General features: G+C 34.7%; 2 protein-coding genes across 2 annotated transcripts in view; both read right to left on the reverse strand.

Moving 5' to 3' along the window:
* Positions 1–11,705, reverse strand: part of ap4e1 (adaptor related protein complex 4 subunit epsilon 1) — an 18,646-nt gene extending 6,941 nt beyond the window's left edge. Inside the window, exons 1-14 of the mRNA XM_016257656.1 lie at positions 11,424–11,705; positions 10,440–10,511; positions 10,243–10,366; positions 9,278–9,351; positions 9,078–9,199; positions 8,084–8,243; positions 7,471–7,637; positions 7,305–7,378; positions 6,311–6,433; positions 6,121–6,230; positions 3,191–3,330; positions 2,977–3,089; positions 2,759–2,877; positions 1,217–1,548 (exon numbers count right to left, since the gene is read on the reverse strand). Coding sequence (XP_016113142.1) covers positions 1,217–1,548; positions 2,759–2,877; positions 2,977–3,089; positions 3,191–3,330; positions 6,121–6,230; positions 6,311–6,433; positions 7,305–7,378; positions 7,471–7,637; positions 8,084–8,243; positions 9,078–9,199; positions 9,278–9,351; positions 10,243–10,366; positions 10,440–10,511; positions 11,424–11,552 — 1,859 coding nt within the window. The 5' untranslated portion in view covers positions 11,553–11,705. The remainder of the gene's footprint in view (positions 1–1,216; positions 1,549–2,758; positions 2,878–2,976; positions 3,090–3,190; positions 3,331–6,120; positions 6,231–6,310; positions 6,434–7,304; positions 7,379–7,470; positions 7,638–8,083; positions 8,244–9,077; positions 9,200–9,277; positions 9,352–10,242; positions 10,367–10,439; positions 10,512–11,423) is intronic.
* Positions 11,706–12,945: 1,240 nt separating this feature from the next.
* Positions 12,946–20,630, reverse strand: gnb5a (guanine nucleotide binding protein (G protein), beta 5a). The gene is made up of 10 exons (XM_016257657.1): positions 20,456–20,630; positions 19,434–19,570; positions 19,276–19,317; positions 18,602–18,678; positions 17,594–17,726; positions 17,371–17,514; positions 15,413–15,504; positions 15,082–15,134; positions 13,638–13,804; positions 12,946–13,553 (listed from the first exon to the last, which is right to left on the reverse strand). Exons 1-10 carry the CDS (start codon positions 20,571–20,573, stop codon positions 13,542–13,544), a joined length of 975 nt encoding a protein of 324 aa, XP_016113143.1. The 5' UTR covers positions 20,574–20,630; the 3' UTR covers positions 12,946–13,541.
* Positions 20,631–21,176: the final 546 nt, after the last annotated feature.

The raw sequence follows: 21,176 nt of genomic DNA on the forward strand, positions 1-21,176 counted from the left end.
CGTCTGAGCGTGGTGACTCTTGATGCACTGACTCCAGCTTCAGTACACTCCTTGTGAAGTTCTCCCAAGTGATTTAATCAGCTTTGCTTGACAGTATTCTCAAGCTTTCTGTCATCCCTGTTGCTTGTGTACTTTTTCCTACCCAATTTCTTTCTTCCAGTCAACTTTGCATTGAATATGCTTTGATACAGCACTCTGTGAACAGCTGCTCTTTCAGTAATGACCTTCTGTGACTTAACTCTCTTTGTGGAGGGTGTCAGTGATTGTCTTCTGGACCATTGCCAAGTCAGCAGTCTTCCCCATTATTGTGGTTTAAAAGAACAAGAGATACCCGGAATTTATACTGTAGGGATGGTAATTTAATGAAACTCAAATGTAAATATTGTAATATTTTGAGATACTGGATTTTTTGACTTTCATGAAGTGTAAGCTCTAATCATCAAAATTAAAACAAGAAACTTTACAAATGTTTTACTTTACATGTAATGAATCTAGAAAATATGAAAGTTTCACTTTTTGAAACAAGTTACAAAAAAAAAAGAAACTTTTTCACAATATTCACATTTTTTTTAGGTGCACCTATATATATACAGTACTGTTTAACATTTTTGGCTCAGCAAGATTGAATGTTTTTACTGAAGTCTCTTCTGCTCACCAAGGCTGTATTTATTTGCTCAAAATACAGTAAAAAATAGTAATATTGTGAAACACAATTACAATTTATATTACATTTGAATTGATTCCTGTGATCAAAGCTGAATTTTTAGCATCATTACTCCAGTCTTCAGTGTCACATCCTTCAGAAATCAATCTAATATGCTGATTTGCTGCTTTAAAATTTTGTTTTATTATTATCAATGTTAAAAAAAAAGTTGTGGTACTTTATATATTTGTGGAAACCAATTCTTTAATATAAAATTCAAAAGGACGTCATTTATTTGAGATCTTTTGTAACATTATAAATGTCTTTACTGCAACTTTTGATAACAAATCTTATCGTGTATGACATGTTACACCACCAAATGTCTAGATGGGCTCGGTTTACTGTTTTGGTCACTTAAAGTTCTCTAAATCTGGCTGTTTAGTGTGAAAATATCCTTAAAGGTACACTATGTCACTTTTTTTTATCAAAATGTACAAAATTGCTATAGTGAGTTTTGTGTATTAACCTGCTAGAGCACCAAAAGTTACATAGTGTAGCTTTAATAAAAATAACTTGTCATAATAGGGAAAAACAATCAGGCCTGCTACCTCTATGCTGTCCCAGGGTGCTCCACGGGGCAGGGCCCACTCATGGAGCTGTGAGTCCTGGCTGAGGTGCCGCAGCTCCTGGGCCTGCTGACGGAGCACCGTGTCCTGGGAGGACGAAAGACTCTCAGCCAGGTCCAGAATCAAGTCTGTCTGGCCCTCAGAGATCTTGGTCAGCGCAGAAAGAATCCAGACCCGTGTCTCCGAGCTCACGCTTCTCTGATCCAGCAGCTGCGTCAGGAACTGGATGACCTCGCGCTGGTCCACGGACTCTTGGAGGTGAGCGTATTCTCCAAGCACCTGAGCACACATCGGTGAACAAATATCAGTTCCAGAAGAACATCATCATTTCATTTCAAGGGCAACAGCCACTTGCAGTTTATTCCAATAGGTTTTGGTTTTAGCATGCTTCTAAGCTAATGTCTCAGAACTGTAATAGGCATGAAAAAGCACCACACACAGGGCTTATTTTATCCTTTTTAATCAAAAAGTATCCAATTTACATTTCTATGACAGTTTTAAAAGGATTAACCAGTTATCCATCTTTTTTACCACCAGTTATAATGCTGGATTTTATTTTAGTGTAAATGATAAAAAAACAACAATGAAATATCAAAATATTTAATATTAAATTATAAATAAAATTAAATAATTGTTATCAGCATAGCATAAAAATATATTATGCTTTAAATATATTAGTTAATATAATTAATTAAGTAAACATGAACAATTAATTAATATTAAGTAAATGGTTAATAAATAATATGATAATTTAATACAATTAATGTATTTAATATTAAATAACAATTATATAATGCTCAGTTGGTTCTTAAAAGACAATTAATATTCAGAAAATATCGGATGAGAACACAAAAACAAACTGCATTGAGCTGAATAATGACACTATTTTCTTCTGTAGAGCTGCTTTACAGCTCAAATTGAAGTTGTTTCAAGATTGATGAATTTTGCAACATTAACACTATTATTTTCCTGTTTATTACTGTGAAAAAGCTGAAACACAATCTACTGCATGAAGCACTTTATAAAAAATGTGACCTGAAGTGGCTTAATAAAAAAATTAATGTGTCCTAATTGATTACTAATAAATACAAACTGGCTTTGTGAGTAAATAAAATGCCAACTGATATTAAAGCGCAAATTGTAAAATCCATCTACTGAAGAAAACACCTGTGGTAACTTGCAAGTCTTTCACTTAATCAGAAAATTCACCTTCAGAAGTTTATTTAGGTTAAAGTTTTTTGTCCTCTAAATATAAGGATTTTTTTTAACCTTTTTTAATGTATTTACCTAATAAATGTATTTTTGGAATTGTATTTTTCCTCAATTTATCCACATTTATCAGGTGTTTTAAAATTAGTTTTGAAGCCTGTCACTAGAATTTCAATCAGCCTTAAAAATATAATTTTTTTGTGAATCATCACAACTGTGCAGTGTATCAAAAAATGTGTGTGTGTGTGTGTGTGTGTGTGTGTGTATATGTAGTACACACCCAGCTCATGACCTGTAAGAAGCACTGGGGCAGATGAGAAGTGTGTCCCTTCAGCACAGTCAGATACGAGTCAACAGCATAAAGCCGTAGCTGATCATCTTCCTCTTTAGACTCAGAGCCTGAGACAAAAACACACAAAAAAAAAACATCAGAAATATAAAATAAAACACCTTCTCCTACAGTTTCCAGCTCTTAGATTGTCTATACTTCTGGTTTACCCTCCGCCAGCAGTCGCAGGAAGTTGTTTGGGACGTCTTGTTGCAGCAAATCTCCACCGATGGAAAAAACATCATTCATCGTCTGAATGAACCATGAGTTATCTGGAGCAAACGTAAGGGTTTTTATAGGAACATAACAGCTGTCATTCAACAAATATTTGCTCATTTCATTGGAAGTAGCGTATTCATAAACTCTGGTTAATTAAAAGGATATTTTTCAGCGAGCTCTGCGACTTTCCCAACCAGATGGATGATGGTGTGCTCGTCGTTGCAACTGCGCAGGAAGTCCAGCATCTTCTCAATGATCACGGTCACATTCTGAGCATTTGTGATCCTGAACAGCAATTCAAGAGTCTGAGAGAGAAGAAAGGAAGAGATGAACACAAGACATGATTTGTTGGGAATTAAGAATACGCAGATCAACAGAAATCTGATATTAAAGGGATAGTTCACCCAAAAATGAAAATTCTGTCATTAATTACTCACCCTCAAGTCGTTCCAAACCCGTAAGACCTTCGTTCATCTTCGGAACACAAATTAAGATATTTTTGATGAATTCCGAGAGCTCTCTGACCCTCCATAGACAGCAAGGGAACTACCACGATCAAGGCTCAGAAACGTAGCAAGGACATCGTTAAAATAGTCCATGTGACATCAGTGGTTCAACCGTAATTTTACGAAGCTGCGAGAATACTTTTTGTGCGCAAAGAAAACAAAAAATAACGACTTTATTCAACAATTCGTCTTCTCCGCGTCACCCTGGCGCCATTTTGAGAGTATCACATACGTAAACAACGTGTGTACGTGGATACGTTGTTTATGTTGTTTACGCTTTGATCTGAACGTAAACAACGTATCCGCGTACATACGGTGGCTGCATCCGAAAACTTAAGGCAGCTGACTTGTTGCCTCGCTGCCGAATGAGGCAATGACTTTGCAGGCAGCGTTTTTGCACGAAGGCACCTCATGAAACTGATTTCGGACAGGCTTCTGAGGCAGCGTAACGGTTTAATGATCTACAACAAAATAGAACGAGTTTTGGTGATAACTAAACGAATATTTAATTACTATAATACTGATTTCTCGCTAGAAATAACATCAAAAGTGCAAAAAGTTACACACAAACTGACAACCAAACGCAACTTTCAGATGCCATCTTTATTTTTTAGCTCAACCGTCACGGAATGGTACGCACATGATTGTGGGATATCAAAGGCAGCGAAGGATACATCTATGCTGCCTTCAAAATTAAATCAGAAGAAGGTACCTCCGGAGACAGGAAGTAAAGCAAAATTTGGATTCGGACGCGTCTTGATGCCTTCCTGCCTTGGAATGCTGTAAAGCTTTCGGACGCAGACGTTGTTTACGTATGTGATACTCTCAAAATGGCGGCAGGCTGACGCGGAGAAGACGAATTGTTGAGTCATTATTTTTGTTTTCTTTGCGCACAAAAAGTATTCTCACAGCTTCGTAAAATTACAATTGAACCCCTGATGTCACATGGACTATTTTAACGATGTCCTTGCTACGTTTCTGAGCCTTGATCGTGGTAGTTCCCTTGCTGTCTATAGAGGGTCAGAGAGCTCTCGGAATTCATCAAAAATATCTTAATTTGTGTTCCGAAGATGAACGAAGGTCTTACGGGTTTGGAATGACATGAGGGTGAGAAATTAATGACAGAATTTGGAAATTATATCAAATATCAACATTTTTGGGTGAACTACCCCTTTAAATCAATTATTGAGCTAATTTATACTATTTGTGAGAGCATCACATTTGTTTTGGATGTTTTATAAGTTGGATTTTCTTTTTGCTTTTGTTGTTGTTATGACAAAGTAATATTTATGAGTTGAAAAGTCGAAATTATGACACAAAATTCATAATTATGATATTAAAAAGTCACTTATGAGCTATAAAGTCACATTTATGGCTACGGTGGCTGCATCCGAAAACTTAAGGCAGCTGACTTGTTGCCTCGCTGCCGAATGAGGCAATGACTTTGCAGGCAGCGTTTTTGCACGAAGGCACCTCATGAAACTGATTTCGGACAGGCTTCTGAGGCAGCGTAACGGTTTAATGATCTACAACAAAATAGAACGAGTTTTGGTGATAACTAAACGAATATTTAATTACTATAATACTGATTTCTCGCTAGAAATAACATCAAAAGTGCAAAAAGTTACACACAAACTGACAACCAAACGCAACTTTCAGATGCCATCTTTATTTTTTAGCTCAACCGTCACGGAATGGTACGCACATGATTGTGGGATATCAAAGGCAGCGAAGGATACATCTATGCTGCCTTCAAAATTAAATCAGAAGAAGGTACCTCCGGAGACAGGAAGTAAAGCAAAATTTGGATTCGGACGCGTCTTGATGCCTTCCTGCCTTGGAATGCTGTAAAGCTTTCGGACGCAGACGTTGTTTACGTATGTGATACTCTCAAAATGGCGGCAGGCTGACGCGGAGAAGACGAATTGTTGAGTCATTATTTTTGTTTTCTTTGCGCACAAAAAGTATTCTCACAGCTTCGTAAAATTACAATTGAACCCCTGATGTCACATGGACTATTTTAACGATGTCCTTGCTACGTTTCTGAGCCTTGATCGTGGTAGTTCCCTTGCTGTCTATAGAGGGTCAGAGAGCTCTCGGAATTCATCAAAAATATCTTAATTTGTGTTCCGAAGATGAACGAAGGTCTTACGGGTTTGGAATGACATGAGGGTGAGAAATTAATGACAGAATTTGGAAATTATATCAAATATCAACATTTTTGGGTGAACTACCCCTTTAAATCAATTATTGAGCTAATTTATACTATTTGTGAGAGCATCACATTTGTTTTGGATGTTTTATAAGTTGGATTTTCTTTTTGCTTTTGTTGTTGTTATGACAAAGTAATATTTATGAGTTGAAAAGTCGAAATTATGACACAAAATTCATAATTATGATATTAAAAAGTCACTTATGAGCTATAAAGTCACATTTATGGCCTAAAAAAAGTCATAATTATGACAAAATGTTGACATTATGATATTCTCATAATAATTATGAAAAAAAAAAGTTTAAATTATGACATAAAAAGTCAAAAATTATGTATTTTTCTAATTATGACAAATTTAGGTGTGGTTTGTTCATTACCTCTCTCTTAATAGTGAAATCTGAGTGATCCAAACACTCAATAATGGTCATCTGATGCTGCAGGGCGAGTTTAGCATCGTGCTGGACGACATACGTCAAGGCTTTCAAACCTGGAAAATGCACCAATATATAAGCAGTTAAAGTGAGTTCAGGTTAACTAACTAATGAAAATCAAAAGCAGGAATTTTACCAAGATATTTGAGGTTGATCTTCGGAGACAGAACAAAATTCCCAATGCATCTCGCGGCTTTTTCCAGCAGCTCAGCTTTGGGGTGTATAGTGTAGACAGCCTTCACACACTCATACAGGATTGCTGAAACAGACATTATGTGTTATTTGTGTACATTTTGCTGACAAATAATCATTCACTCCATTAGAAGAGACGAGTTATGATGATTAGTTATTCTTGCTTTAAAAAGCAGAAATAAAACAAACAAGCAAACAAAAAGGGTTCTGCATAGTGCTAATCGGACACTTATAAGTCAGTATCAGTATCAGTAACTAAATACTAAAAACTCCTTAAGATTGTTTTTGTTCATTGAAATAAAGCTGAAATATATAGATGGGAAAAAATTAAAAAACTTAAATGAAAACGAAGAAATGTTTTCTTATGTGTTGAATTACGTTGAGTTCATTTGGATGAGATAATTTGGTTACAGTTATTACTTGCAATTATTAGTTAGCCTTGCATTAAAAAGAGGAAAACAAACATTCTGCATAGTGGTTATTGAACACTTCTAAACCATTAGTATTGTAACTAGATACAAAAACTATTAAGGACCTTTTTCGTTATTTGAAATAAAGCTGAAATAAAATAAAAGTATTAGATGAAAAATATAAATACTTAAAATTAGAAATGTTTGCCTTGGCAACTACCTGAAATAAAACTAAATAAAAAGCACAAATAAAATAATAATAAAACAAATAAACATAAAAAGGTTCTGCATTTAATTAATTTAAATAAAGCTGATATATAGATGAAAAATGTCAACTTAAATGAAAATACCTAAAATACCTTAAGCTTAGTTACACTATATTACTAAATCCTAATTAATACATTTAAAAATAACCAAAAGCTACACAGAAATATAAAAAACAAAACTGCTGAAAGACACATTATGTATTAGATGAATTAATTTTGAACACAAATTGCCATTTGGTCCATTAAAAAAAGATGATTTCACCGTAAGTGATGTTGTGGTTCATTTCCGCTCTGCGCAGAGACTCATCCAGAACTTCATACATCAGCTCGCTGGTGCTGAAAAATGAACAGACACATTTCCCATTCAAGTATGTACTTTTTAGTGCATAATGTAAGTAGCTTGTATTTGCATGGCGGCCCCTCGGTACCTTTGGTCCTCTTTCCCGAGCAGCGAGAGGATCCTGAGCAGCTGGATCTGCAGCCACGGTGCAGGAACACTGTGATAGTTAAAATCCAGCGGGAGTTTCCCACCCACCACCTGCTTCAGGATGGTGACGAAACTACCTGTCAGGTCCTTATAGCTGTCTGGACTCTCCTGATGAAGACAAAAACATCAGATGTTTCTTTACTGAAAGTGAAATACTGCATGATGGGACAAAATCACAGCAAACCAGAATATGTTTAAAGGGGTCCTATTATGCTCTTTTACAAAATCTTGATTTTGTTTTGGGGGTGTACTAGAACAGACTCTCATACTAGGTTGTTCGAAAAACACATTATTTTTTTACATATTTTACATCACCTCTCTCCCCAGTTTGGCATGAACGGCTCGAATAGTTCCAGTATCAAATGAAAGCCCGCCTTCTGAAATACGAAATGTGCTGTGATTGGTTTATAAAGCTGGTTGTAGATGTTACGGTTAGGACAAAAACTGTCTGTATTCTAATGTAAAAGATGTTCATTTTGGCTCAGTTTCATAATACAAAGCCGCCCATCATAAATACTGAGATTCAAAGAGCATGCTGTATGTTGAAGACTGACCCTGATCAGCTGTAGGTAAATATGTAAGGAAGATGTCATGACACCCGGATCTTTGTCACACAGGGCCTTTCGAAACTTGGCATGAATGTGCTGGACTTGATTTGGAGCTATAAGATAAAACTTATACAACGCCAGGACGGCTTTCCTCCGAATGATCTCCCTTAGACAGGAAAGAATGACAATAATATGAGTTATTATTAGACTGATGATCAAATTGATCAATATACAAATGTTTTTTCTGCCAATATTTAAACTTTTCTTAACTGGATAACTGGTTATTAATTCATTAATAAGGTAACTTCCGTTAAATCTGGTTCAATGCATGAATGTGCATTCAACAGGCAACAGTGGTGTTCACAGGTAAATTAAATTAGTATTTTTTTTTAATTAATATTAAAACAATATTAAAATATATTACATATATTTATATGAAATGTTTTATTAATGTAATTATTATTAAGAAGAATAATGTGTAAATGATGATTAGTTATTATTTTGTTAAAAAAGCAAAAATAAAGCAAAAATGGTGGTTATTGGACACTTGTTGCTATAGTTAACAAACAATTTTTTTCTTTTAAGATTTAAGACTTTGTTAACTGAAATATTGCTGGAATAAAATCAAACATAAATATTATGTGAAAAACTTAAAGTTTAAAGAAATTACTAAAGCCAACATAAAAACAAAATAAAACCTATATAGAAATATAGAGAGAAACTATCAAAATTACGAAAGCACACAACAAAATTACTAAAACTTTGACAAAAATGTATATCAAAGCTAAAAGTATAAAAAGCTAATTCAAAATATTACTAAACACTATAATATTAAATAAATAATAACAAAATAACACTGGTTGTAAAAGAACAACATCAACCATTCTATATCATATCTGAAAGCCTTATTTATAAGGTTTTCAGATATCTTCAAGTGTTCAAATAATGAATATCTCTGGGATTTGTGTGTATTGTGGAGGAGTGAGTCTCTCTGGCTTACTTTGGATGTGACAGCTTGTCTTCTACCAGAGGAAGGACAGCAGGTATCATGTCTTTGGGAAACACCTGAGCTACGACAGTCAACGCCATGCACGCTTCAATGAGGTTAGTGCTCTGAAGATCCTGTCACACATGCATGAGACGTTCAGCCACACATCTGACATAACGGGTCCAAGTAAAGGTAATGAGAACCAAACTCACTTTTAATACTGTATTTACCAGCAGCAACAACAATTCATGGCCTTCATTAAGGAAAAGAGACACTGCAAGGTACCCTAAAATAAAATTCAAGAGCTTAAAAGATTAAAATCATACACATTCAGAAGCCATAATTAACGTTTTTCATGAAGAATCTCTAAATGGAGTTATAAATAAATAAATAAAAACCGTAGATTTTTTGCATAATTTATTTGTTTTAATATAGACACAAATAACCGTAGATTTGTATAATTGAATATTTTCTGTAATCGAATATATTTATAAAATAATTATATTTTGTATATATATATACACATACAGTGGTGGCCAAAATGTTTGGAACACTAGTATTTTCACCAGCTAAAAAAAATTGTTTTAAGTCAGTTATTTCTATCTTTTGCTGTAGTGTGTCAGTAGGAAATATCAGTTTACATTTCCAAACTCAATAATTTTGCCAGACATGAAGAAACAGAACAAACTGAGACAGACTCAATTCAGAAGAAGTGTGGCAACGTCTCCAAGATGCTAAAAGAAACCTGCCTGCAAAGCTACAGCACTGTTAAGAGTTTTAGGTAAAAATGCTGTAAAATGAGGATGCAGTCAAAAATAATGCCAGATTTTCTTGAGCAATTAACTCCTATTAACTAAATAAAATCAACATTTGGTGTGACTATCCTTTGCGTTTAAAGCAGCTTTTGCGGGGCTTTGCAGGTAGGTCTCTTGAAGCATCAGTTCTTCTGGATTGAGTCTGTCTCAATTTACAATTACATTACAATTAATGGCAAAATGAATGAAAATAATGATTGTTATAATGTATTACACATACAATATTTTTTATTATTAAATGCATTTTATTTATAATTTGTACATTTATCATTGAGACTGATTTTGGAGCCTGTATAAAGTGTACTGCGCATGTGTTATTGAAGTGATATATGGTGAGGAGTGGAAATGCGGTGTAAACGTACCCACTCTCTTCTCCAGCACGCCGCCCTGCTGGGCCAGTTTGATGGCGTGAATGTAGGTGAAGGAGGCGTCGTAGCCCAGCATCTCACAGTACATGGCTCGCACCATGATCTCTCTCATCTGCTTCTGTAATACACACACCGAGGTCAAATAACCAGCTTCTGAAGTTCTGAGTGGCCGTGATGTCTGTATCGCTCACCATGGTGGTGTTGGGAGATGAAACCTGCTCTTTCATGGCAGACAGCTCCTGTTTGATGAGGTTCTCCTCCTCCTGCAAAGGCAAATCAAATGAGATCGTGCTTTAAAATCGAGAGCACAGCATTGCATTTTAATATGTGGTTGCTATGAACTTGATAGTGTACATTTGTATATTGTACTTTATTATTATTAGTAGTAGTAGTAGTAGTAGTTGTAGTATTTTGATATTGGAAGTGGCCACCTTTTTGCTGTTCACTTTACAGTTTTTTATAAATATATGTTTTATAATATTTATATTTTATTATGTTATGTATATTATTATATATAATATTATTAATATTTTTTTTATATATTTATAATTATTATTTACCATTATATTATTACTATATATATATATATATGCTAGTAAATAATATGTAATATATTAATTAAATAGATTAATAGATTATAATAATAAATGATACACAATATATTAAATAACATTTACAAATTATACAATATTAGATTTTTATTTATGTAATATTAGATTTTTATTTTTGTAATAATTTCTAGGACCTTAATGTTGTACATTGGTCTATTGTACTATTTATTTATTTATTTATTTTGATGTTGTAAATAGTCACCTTTTTGCTGTTAACTTTTTACAGATTTTATAAATACAATATTTTATAAATACAATGTATATACACACACACACACACACACACACACACACACACACATATATATATATATATATATATATATATATATATATATATAAATACGTATATATATGGAAATATGAAGTAAACAATACACCTATGTCGTGTAATCAATTATCTTGAAATCATGAAATTAGAAATATAAAATTGTATACTTTCCAGGTAAAGTACTGATTGCTACACTGAAACCGACACCATATCAAGTATTTGACGTGTCAATATCTATATTTATGCTTATGCCTCTAATGTTATTTTATTAAGTTAACGAATATTTAACTTACATGTTTAGATGTCAGTTCTGTGATGCTCTTGATGAGCTGTCTTAATCTGTTGGTGATTTTAGCAGCTCCAGTTTGAGAATCAAATAAAGCCGGCAGAGCAGTGAGAGTTTTCTCCACAACATCACTCATTTCAGCACGACAACACAGACGAGCAGATTATCAGACACAGCCGAGACCATACAACAAGATGAGTGCACTACAGCAGGACAAATACCTCTACAACACCTACACTACAGTCAAAACACACAGTACGAAAACAGAAACCATCATGATGACTAGACTTTCTCGCCGCCTACAGGAAGTGCGCTGCTGTTTTCATAATAAAAGTCCACGAGTGGTTTTACAGTTGCAGGAGTAATTCACCGAAACAACAACAATAATAATAAAACTAATCATTTCACAAAAACTACCTTTTAGAAGTTTAGCCGTCTTTATTATATCAATATAGTTTTATTATTACGTTATTATTATCTATCTATCTATCTATTTATCTATCTATCTATCTATCTATCTATCTATCTATCTATCTATCTATCTATCTATCTATCTATCTATCTATCTGACTATCTATCTATCTATCTATCTATCTATCTATCTATCTATCTATCTATCTGACTATCTATCTATCTATCTATCTATCTATCTATCTATCTGACTATCTATCTATCTATCTGACTATCTATCTATCTATCTGACTATCTATCTATCTATCTGACTATCTATCTATCTATCTGACTATCTATCTATCTATCTGACTATCTATCTATCTATCTGACTATCTATCTATCTATCTGACTATCTATCTATCTATCTGACTATCTATCTATCTATCTGACTATCTATCTATCTATCTGACTATCTATCTATCTATCTGACTATCTATCTATCTATCTGACTATCTATCTATCTATCTATCTATCTATCTAATAGTTATGTTTAACTATTCATTTATTTTATTTAAAGACAACAAAATTAAACAATTGTTTTTATAAACAATAGAAATCAGAGAATAAATTTTGCTTTAGGTTTTTTAAAGCTTTTTTTTTTTTTACAAAGCTACATGCAGTTGTTGTTTTTTAAATAACATTTGGTAAATGTAAAAAAAAAAAATTTATTTAAAAAAAAAAAAAAAAAAAATTGTTTTTGGGTCCAAAAAAAAAAAAAAAAAAAAAAAAAGGGGTTTGAAGTTGAACTCTTAATTTTGGGATGAACGGTCTTTTTTTAATAACTCTAAAACTTACTTTAAACATTATGCTTTATTGAACAGTTATTTTATTTATTATACATTCCATGTTAAAGGGGTCATATGATGCTGCTAAAAAGAACATTATTTGGTGTAATGAAATGTGTTTATGCGGTTTAAGGTTCAAAAAACACATTATTTTCCACATTCTGTACATTTCTCCTCTATGCCCCGCCTTATAATTAGTAATGAATGTAATTGTTTAAATAAAACTGATCTAACAACAACTTCATGAAATGGACATTATGAAATAAAGAGACACCACATGAGTTTCAGCATTTAAAATCCATTTATTTGGTTTAGGTGTAGGGATATCTGTATGACAATCTATATGATATTAAGAATACCGTAAGAAAGAACAACTATAGTGGCGTAATAATTGAATGACAACCAGACCATTACGAGTAAAAGAGCATAACTAAATCTCTTAGCTTGCATATCAGACATAGTGTCCGCTAAACAATCCTTCCTTTTTTCACTCATTCACAAGCAGTCAATCTAGACACCAGTGTCTCAACCTCATGCACAGACCTAAACAACATGAAATACATTTGTATTTTTTAGATTAATGTTTCAGATAAATTATTTCTTGGATCAAAAGTTCACACACATACACTAGAACGCCAAAATATAGCGGTAGTCGCTGTCATAGGAACAGAAGCCATCGACATCATCCAAGTCCATCCCATAATACCAAGCATACCATGTGCTGATTAGAGTTGGATGCACTACAGTCCCTCTGTATCATATACTCTACTGCACTCAATACGCTATTACAGTCTGCGGTTTATCCTTGAATCCAGCTGCGGTGAGGAAAGTGAGAAATCTGATCGTGCCGGACGTCAAACGCAAGCAGTCTGCGTTTCAGCCAACATTCAGGCCCAGATCTGGAGAAAGATAGAACAAATGTGAAACTTTCATTACAACACTTGATATACTTGCATTGTGTTAAGATATTTTTGTTCACTGACCCGTAATGTGTGATCCCAGGATCCCGAGCAGAACGCTGTTCCGTCTGGAGAAACGCGGAGCGTGCTAACTCTGTTCTCATGTCCAAACAAGATGGACACGCGGGTGCCCTTTAAAACGTCCCACACGTTGATGGTGTAGTCATTGTAGCCTCCAAACAGCAGCCTCCCTGCCGAAAGATATTAGCATAGCATAAACAACAAGCTCCTTCAAAAAGCAAATCAATCTTGGTTATTCAGGTAAACATATATATATATATATATATATATATATTTATATATATATATATATATATATATACACAGTATAGAGCCTCTTTTTGTTAACATAATTTGAATTAGTGCTGTCAAATGATTAATCGCGATTAATCGCATCCAAAATAAAAGTTTTTGTTTACATAATATATTTATGTGTATTGTGTTTATTTATTATGTATATATAAACACACACATTCAGTATATATTTAGAAAATATTTACATGTATATAAATTTTTATATTTATATTATTATATTATATATAAATATATTTAATATATAAACAACATTTTTCTTAAATATATACATGCATGTGTTTGTATTTATATACATACAATATACAAATATACACAGTACACACACATATATTATGTAAACAAAAACTTTTATTTTGGACGCGATTAATCGCGATTAATCGTTTAACAGCACTAATTTGAATATACTTAAAAATGTAATTTAATTCTGTGATCAAAGCGGAATTTTCAGCATCATTACTCCAGTCTTCAGTGTCACATGATCCTTCAGAAATCATTCTAATATGCTGATTTACTGGCTCAAGAAACATTTATATTATTATCAATGTTGAAAACAGTTGTGCTGCTATATATTTATGCAGAAACCATTATATACTACTATTCAAATATTTGAGAGATGTGTATGAGTTTTTTTTAATAGAAATGAATGCTTTTATTCAGCAAATATGCATTAAATTTATCAAAAATGACAGTAAAAACATTAATAATTTGACAAAAGATTCTGTTTAAAAAATGCTGCCCTTTCTGTTCATCACAGAATCCTAAAAAAAGGTTTCACAAAATATTAAGCTGCAAATACAATGATAATAAGAAGAACCATTATTAATAACTAAGTACCAATAATAATTGAGCATTATAATGATTTATAAGAATTTATTATTAGAATGGATCATGTGACGCTGAAGACTGGAGTAATGATGCTGAAAATTCAGTTTTGCATTACAAGAATAAATTGCATTTTAAAATATATTCAAATAGAAAATAGCTTTTTCAAATTGTGATAATATTTCTCAATATTACAGTTTTTACTATATTTTAGATCAAATAAATGCAGCCTTGGCAAGCATAAGAGATTTCATAAAAAACATTCAAAAATTAAAATGTTTCCAAAGTTTCGAAAGGTAGCATTTGAAAAATATGCAAGATGGGAAAAGACTCACAGTAGCGTCATCTGAGCCTGAAGCGAAAGCATCTCCGCTCGGATAGTACCTGCAGCGATAATAAAACATGAGCAGTCATGTGACTCTTTCACTCAGTAAACACTACTTGAATGTGCTGCCAAAGACCCTTTTAAGACAAGTCAGATCAGCCGATGACCATATTAGCACTCTTCCGGGCCTATACGGTCTCTCGTGACATTTCGAGTGTTTACACAGACTATAAATATTGACCAGTGCTGTAAATGCCTTAAATGTCACTCAGTCCACTTTGTTTTGTTTTTTTGCTTTGACAAAACCTGAAGGGAAAAGAGGCCTGAGTACACTTACCGCACACTGTTGATGTCTGATTCATGGGTCTCAAAAGACTGGGCGCACTGTCCCGTGCGCATGTCCCACACGCAAGCCTTCTTATCACAGCCCTGAGAGATGTGAGAACATGCGGGTCACTGCACAGTCATGTTAACAGCTCTATTGTGTTTGTGTGTGTGTGCTGTGCTGTATTTGTAGATCTGTGCTGCTCGAGCCACAAACTGCTTCAGATCGTTCAGTCCAATTTAGTGAATTGGTTCAAATAGTTCAAAAGAATGATTCGTTCGCAAACCAGACATTTGTCTGGACCGTTTGCCTGAGGCTCTGGATTACAGGTAATACTGTTGTGAATAATGTTTAGTTTCTTGCACAGACTGATCATTTTGCTTCATAAGACCTCAATATGTTGTCATGAGCAGCAGGTATTAATTTTCCGTTCCTTGATGCCTTTTTTATTCTTAAAAACAGGCAGCCACTTACTTGCATTTTATGAATTACCAAGGACCTACACCTACATATTGGATGGCCTGAGGGTATGGAAGCCCATTTCTACCGAAAAAAAACCAAACAAACTTAAATCTCAGAATTGCATGATACAAACTCGCAATTTTTTTTTCATGATTGTGAGATATGAACTCACAGTTGCGAGTAAAAAAGTCAGATTTGTGAGATATAAACTCGCAGTTCTGACTTTTTTCTCAGAATTGCATGATATAAATTCGCAATTCTTAGAAATAGTCACAATTCTGAGAAATAAATTAGAATCAGAATTGCGAGATATAAACAGACAATTCTGACATTTTTTTCAGAATTCAACTTTACAACTTGCAATTGTGAGTTTATATAATGCAATTCTGAGAAAAAAATCAGGATTGCGAGTTTGTATTACACAATTCTGAGAAAAAAAGTCAGAATTGTGAGATAAAAACGTATTTTTTATTCAGTGGAGGAAACAGATAAATTAACAGCAAATTTTCATTTTTGGGTGAACTATCCCTTTAAGAAAGTAAATAGGGTAAATTACGATCTCATGTTAAAGCTGCAGTCTGTAACTTTTGGTGCTCTAGCGGTAAACAGAACTGCGTGTGTCTTGCGGAAGAACATTGTAGCCGGAGCTACTTCTCTCCGTTTATGTCTATGGCGAATCACGCAGGTACTGGGCTACTCCGCAGTGGTACCCACCCGAACCAGTCTAAATAGTCTGAATATAAACACTTATTATAGGTGTACCGTAGTGATTCAGGACAAGCCAAAAACACGGTTTGGAAAATGGATTCATGGTGTACTCGCTTATTATAAATTTTGTAAATTTTGAACACAAAAAAAGTTACGGACTGCAGCTTTAACTCTAAGGTTACATAAGGTAATGTGTGACCATAGACTGTATAAAAACATGGACGTAGTGTCCGTGACGTCATCAGTAGGTTTCTGAAGAGCGTTTTTGAAGCTCAAAGTGGGCGGAGCGGGCCGTCGCCATCTTGGCAGCGCGTCACCGCACGTCACTCCCGGATAATCGAAATTGGGCAAAGAGGCGGGTGTTTGTTGCTGAAACCACGCCCACCTAGCTCGACGGTGGTGACGGCAGCGGCAATCCACCTGTCACTCAAGTGGCCACGCCCTTAATTATGCAGAACTTTAAGGCTTAATATAATTTAAACGGATGAGTTATAAAACAATTCACCCCCTCACAGTTGTCATGAAGGGCAAAATAAGCTATATAGACCAAAACCACTTTTTGTACCAGGCTGTAAATAAAAAAAATTCTGCTGTAAAGTTGGGCATTTTAACATTGGGAGTCTATAGGACTGACTCCCTTTTGGTGCCAGCCTCTAGCGGCCAGTCGATGAATTGCAGTTTTAGTCACTTCCGTGTTGGTTTCACGAGAGAGACCGGAAGGTTGCCGCTTGTGTGTGACACTAGTTTGTCAATGGAGGGTTCGTGTGGCTTGTGTTTGGTATCAGCAGCTCAGTTCCCACCCCTGACACGAATGTGTTTCCGGTCTCAGAGGGGGCCAGATCCAGACACAGCACATCAGCCGCGTGTCCATGGAAGCTCTGCAGCATCTGACCGCTCTCTACATCCCAAAGAGCACAGGTGCCGTCACCGCTAGACGTCAGGATCTAACGCAAACACAAAACACACCACAATCGGTCAAATGCAAAACACTGTTTCATTATTTCACCATGTATTCAAGCATACCTGCATATCTGAGTTAGTAAAGCAGCATGCGGACAGGTAGTTGGTGTGCATGGCCACTGATTTCTTCTTGGCGGCAAGGTTTTCGTTCTTGTCCAGGGATAGAGGGTACACAGAGCACTTATTGTCCAACCCACTGCGAAACAACGTATCAGTTAAAGGTGCAGTATGTAATATTGACAGCTAGTGGTTGAAATGTGTACTGCAGTCCAAATTTAAAACATTGGAGAGAGTTGTTTCTCCGGCCACCACTCATGCGGGTTGCCAGATTGAAGACATGTAACAGGAACGAGAGCAACTGACAATGGAAGGTGAAGTTGATGAGTTAATTTATCCGTGTTTTAATATTTCTCTGGTCATAGAGCTTTTTAGATGAATTGTAAGGCTTTTTAGGTCAGGAAGAATCTGCTTGCTTCCACGGATGCATTACGCTGTGTTTTCCTCCAACTGGCAACCCAGGGTATTGAAATCCGATTGGGTAAATTGGTAGTGGGCGGAGTCACGCAGACCAAAACAAAAACAGACATTGTGACACAGAACGCACATTTCAAAGTATAATAACTGGCTGTAGAGTAATTTTTCTGAGTAACAAGTATGTGAACTTAGCATGTTTCCTAAATATCTGCAAACATATTATGCTATTTTTATGCTTTAGTACAGTGAAAAAAAAATTAGATTCATCACCTTTAATAAAATAAATCAAGTGAGCATAAAGATGAAGTTAGCAAGCAGTTCTCCACTAATCTCCATATTTTTGGTTTTATACAGCAAGGATGTTTTGTATTTACTAGACTTGAAATTATGGTTTAAAGTGTGTGACGTCTACGCGAACTAGTGGCACTAAATGGAACTACAAAACAAAATATTGTTTCCTAAAAACTCCTAAAGCTTTCTAGCCTTTACACTGGTTGGAAAAGCATGACCCACCCCAAATGATGTTTATTGCTCAAAGAGAGAGATATAATGTTTAGTGAAATGTTTAGAAAGAAACCGGAGAGCCCAGAGACTTACCCACAAGCCACTGCACATCCAGAGGGGGCGTAAGCACAGGCCATGACCCACGTGCAGGGCATAGTCACTGCATGCTCCTGTCAAGACATTTAATATATATAAAATATTTTAAAAGCATGGTTATTACAGCTAAAATACAAAACCATAAAAATAAATAATGTGTTACTTGAAAATAAAATGAAACTGAAAATAAATAAATAAATAAGCAAACCTATTTTATTTCAGCTAAAAGGTAAGGTAATTATTTTCATTTAGTTTACCTTGATGTATTAAAATAACTTAAACTAAATAAAAATATGCAGACTTAAGAAAAATAAAACCTAAGACACGTTACAAGAACACACAACTAAATTTTTTAAAAATAAAATAAAATGCAGATATAAGAATTAATTCACAACATTAGTAAAAACTATAATAGTATGTAAATAACACTGATTAATAGTCAAATTAAATGAAAAATCAATAAGGTTTGAAACAGAAGCTAAATAACAAATTAAGCTACACTTTATATAAACATTAGTCAAAAGCATACAGTACATAAGTTTATAACAATTATATAACATGATTAGTAACTAATATAATAAGTAAACTATGGGGGGGAAATGAAAAAGTATAGGATATAACCCTAGAAATCATGGAAATATCACTCTTTTGAAGTGTCAGGTTTATTTTACCTTATTTGTTGTAAAGGCATCCCATACAATCACCTTTCCATCCTAAAATACAGAAGAAAATTAAATTATTATTGATATAAGTATTGCACCAATTGCCAAACTGTCACTGTGAAAGGAAATTACAGTGATATATCTGATGTCTGTTTTTATAGACTGACCTGAGATGAGCTGACGATTCTCCTCTTGTCTTTACACCAGTCCATACACAGGACTTTATTTCCATGGCCTTTCAGGGTTCGTCTGGTCTTCATGACAAACTGACCCAAAGCCTCAGTCTTCTCTGCCACTTGATGCACTGATCGAAAAGTCACAACATTTAGTTTATTTCCTGTTTTTATCCTTCATGAACATGCCTGCAGATGCCTACATTACTAAATTTTGCTGGCAGTAATAACTGCTTCTTATCAAACCATTAGTGAAAAATCCTTTAAAAAAAAAAGATAAATAATAAATGAACACACTAACAAAAGGTAATACATTAATAAAATGTATATACAATAAAAATACAAATAAATAAAATGCATAAAAATAAATGTAAAACTCCTAAATAATAATAATAATAATTGGATAAACGCGTCTGCTAAATGTCTAAATGTAAATATATAACACAAAATAACTAAATAATTTTAAAAAGCTTAAACACTGAATGAAAATTCTCATTATGAAGTCATTTTTAGCAGTGTTACTATTACAGTAATCAAAATATAGCTTAAATCAAATAACATTTAACTGTTACATTAAATACTTCGAACCAGACGTTCCTTTGACAACTAAAAAAATAAAACAACAAAAAAACAAAATTAAAAATGACAAAAGCACATAATAAAAACGAATAAAACAAACCAAAATGAAAATAAAACTGAAAATATAAAACTAAGAACGAATTCAAAATATGAATACTATAATAGCATATAAAATAACACATATTCTTGTAAATATTAATATTCTGACTTGTCTCTCGGAATATCATAATGTGATGCTGAACGGAAATTAAAACCACCATCATCACATCATCATCATCATCATCATCATCATCATCGCCGCCTTAGTGAACCCTGATCAGTTTATCTAAACAGCTGATGGCTTCTTCAATCAGACTGACTGTAAACATCGCGCTACATAACGACAGCTATGATGTCTTCATTACCACACACACACACACACACGCGCGCGCTCTTACGCTCGACATCGTGCAGCTTGGCTCTCTCCTCCTCCAGCTTCGTCTTCAGCGTCTCGGATTCGGTTTTGAGCGTCGCCAGAGTGTCGCTGGGCTGCGAGGCCACCTCCTGCGCGGCCATTTCCAGCAGAAAACACGAGATTCGCGGAGGAGAGGAGTGTTTTGATGGAGAGAGACGGAGGAGAAAGAACGAATTCAAAATATGAATACTATAATAGCATATAAAATAACACATATTCTTGTAAATATTAATATTCTGACTTGTCTCTCGGAATATCATAATGTGATGCTGAACGGAAATTAAAACCACCATCATCACCATCATCACCATCATCACCATCATCATCATCATCATCATCATCATCGCCGCCTTAGTGAACCCTGATCAGTTTATCTAAACAGCTGATGGCTTCTTCAATCAGACTGACTGTAAACATCGCGCTACATAACGACAGCTATGATGTCTTCATTACCACACACACACACACACACGCGCGCGCTCTTACGCTCGACATCGTGCAGCTTGGCTCTCTCCTCCTCCAGCTTCGTCTTCAGCGTCTCGGATTCGGTTTTGAGCGTCGCCAGAGTGTCGCTGGGCTGCGAGGCCACCTCCTGCGCGGCCATTTCCAGCAGAAAACACGAGATTCGCGGAGGAGAGGAGTGTTTTGATGGAGAGAGACGGAGGAGAGGAGTGTTTTGATGGAGAGAGACGGAGGAGAGCCTG

This window comes from Sinocyclocheilus grahami, unplaced genomic scaffold (assembly GCF_001515645.1).
Source record: "Sinocyclocheilus grahami isolate Dianchi unplaced genomic scaffold, SAMN03320097.WGS_v1.1 scaffold1581.1, whole genome shotgun sequence".
In the NCBI taxonomy this organism is placed as follows: domain Eukaryota; kingdom Metazoa; phylum Chordata; class Actinopteri; order Cypriniformes; family Cyprinidae; genus Sinocyclocheilus; species Sinocyclocheilus grahami.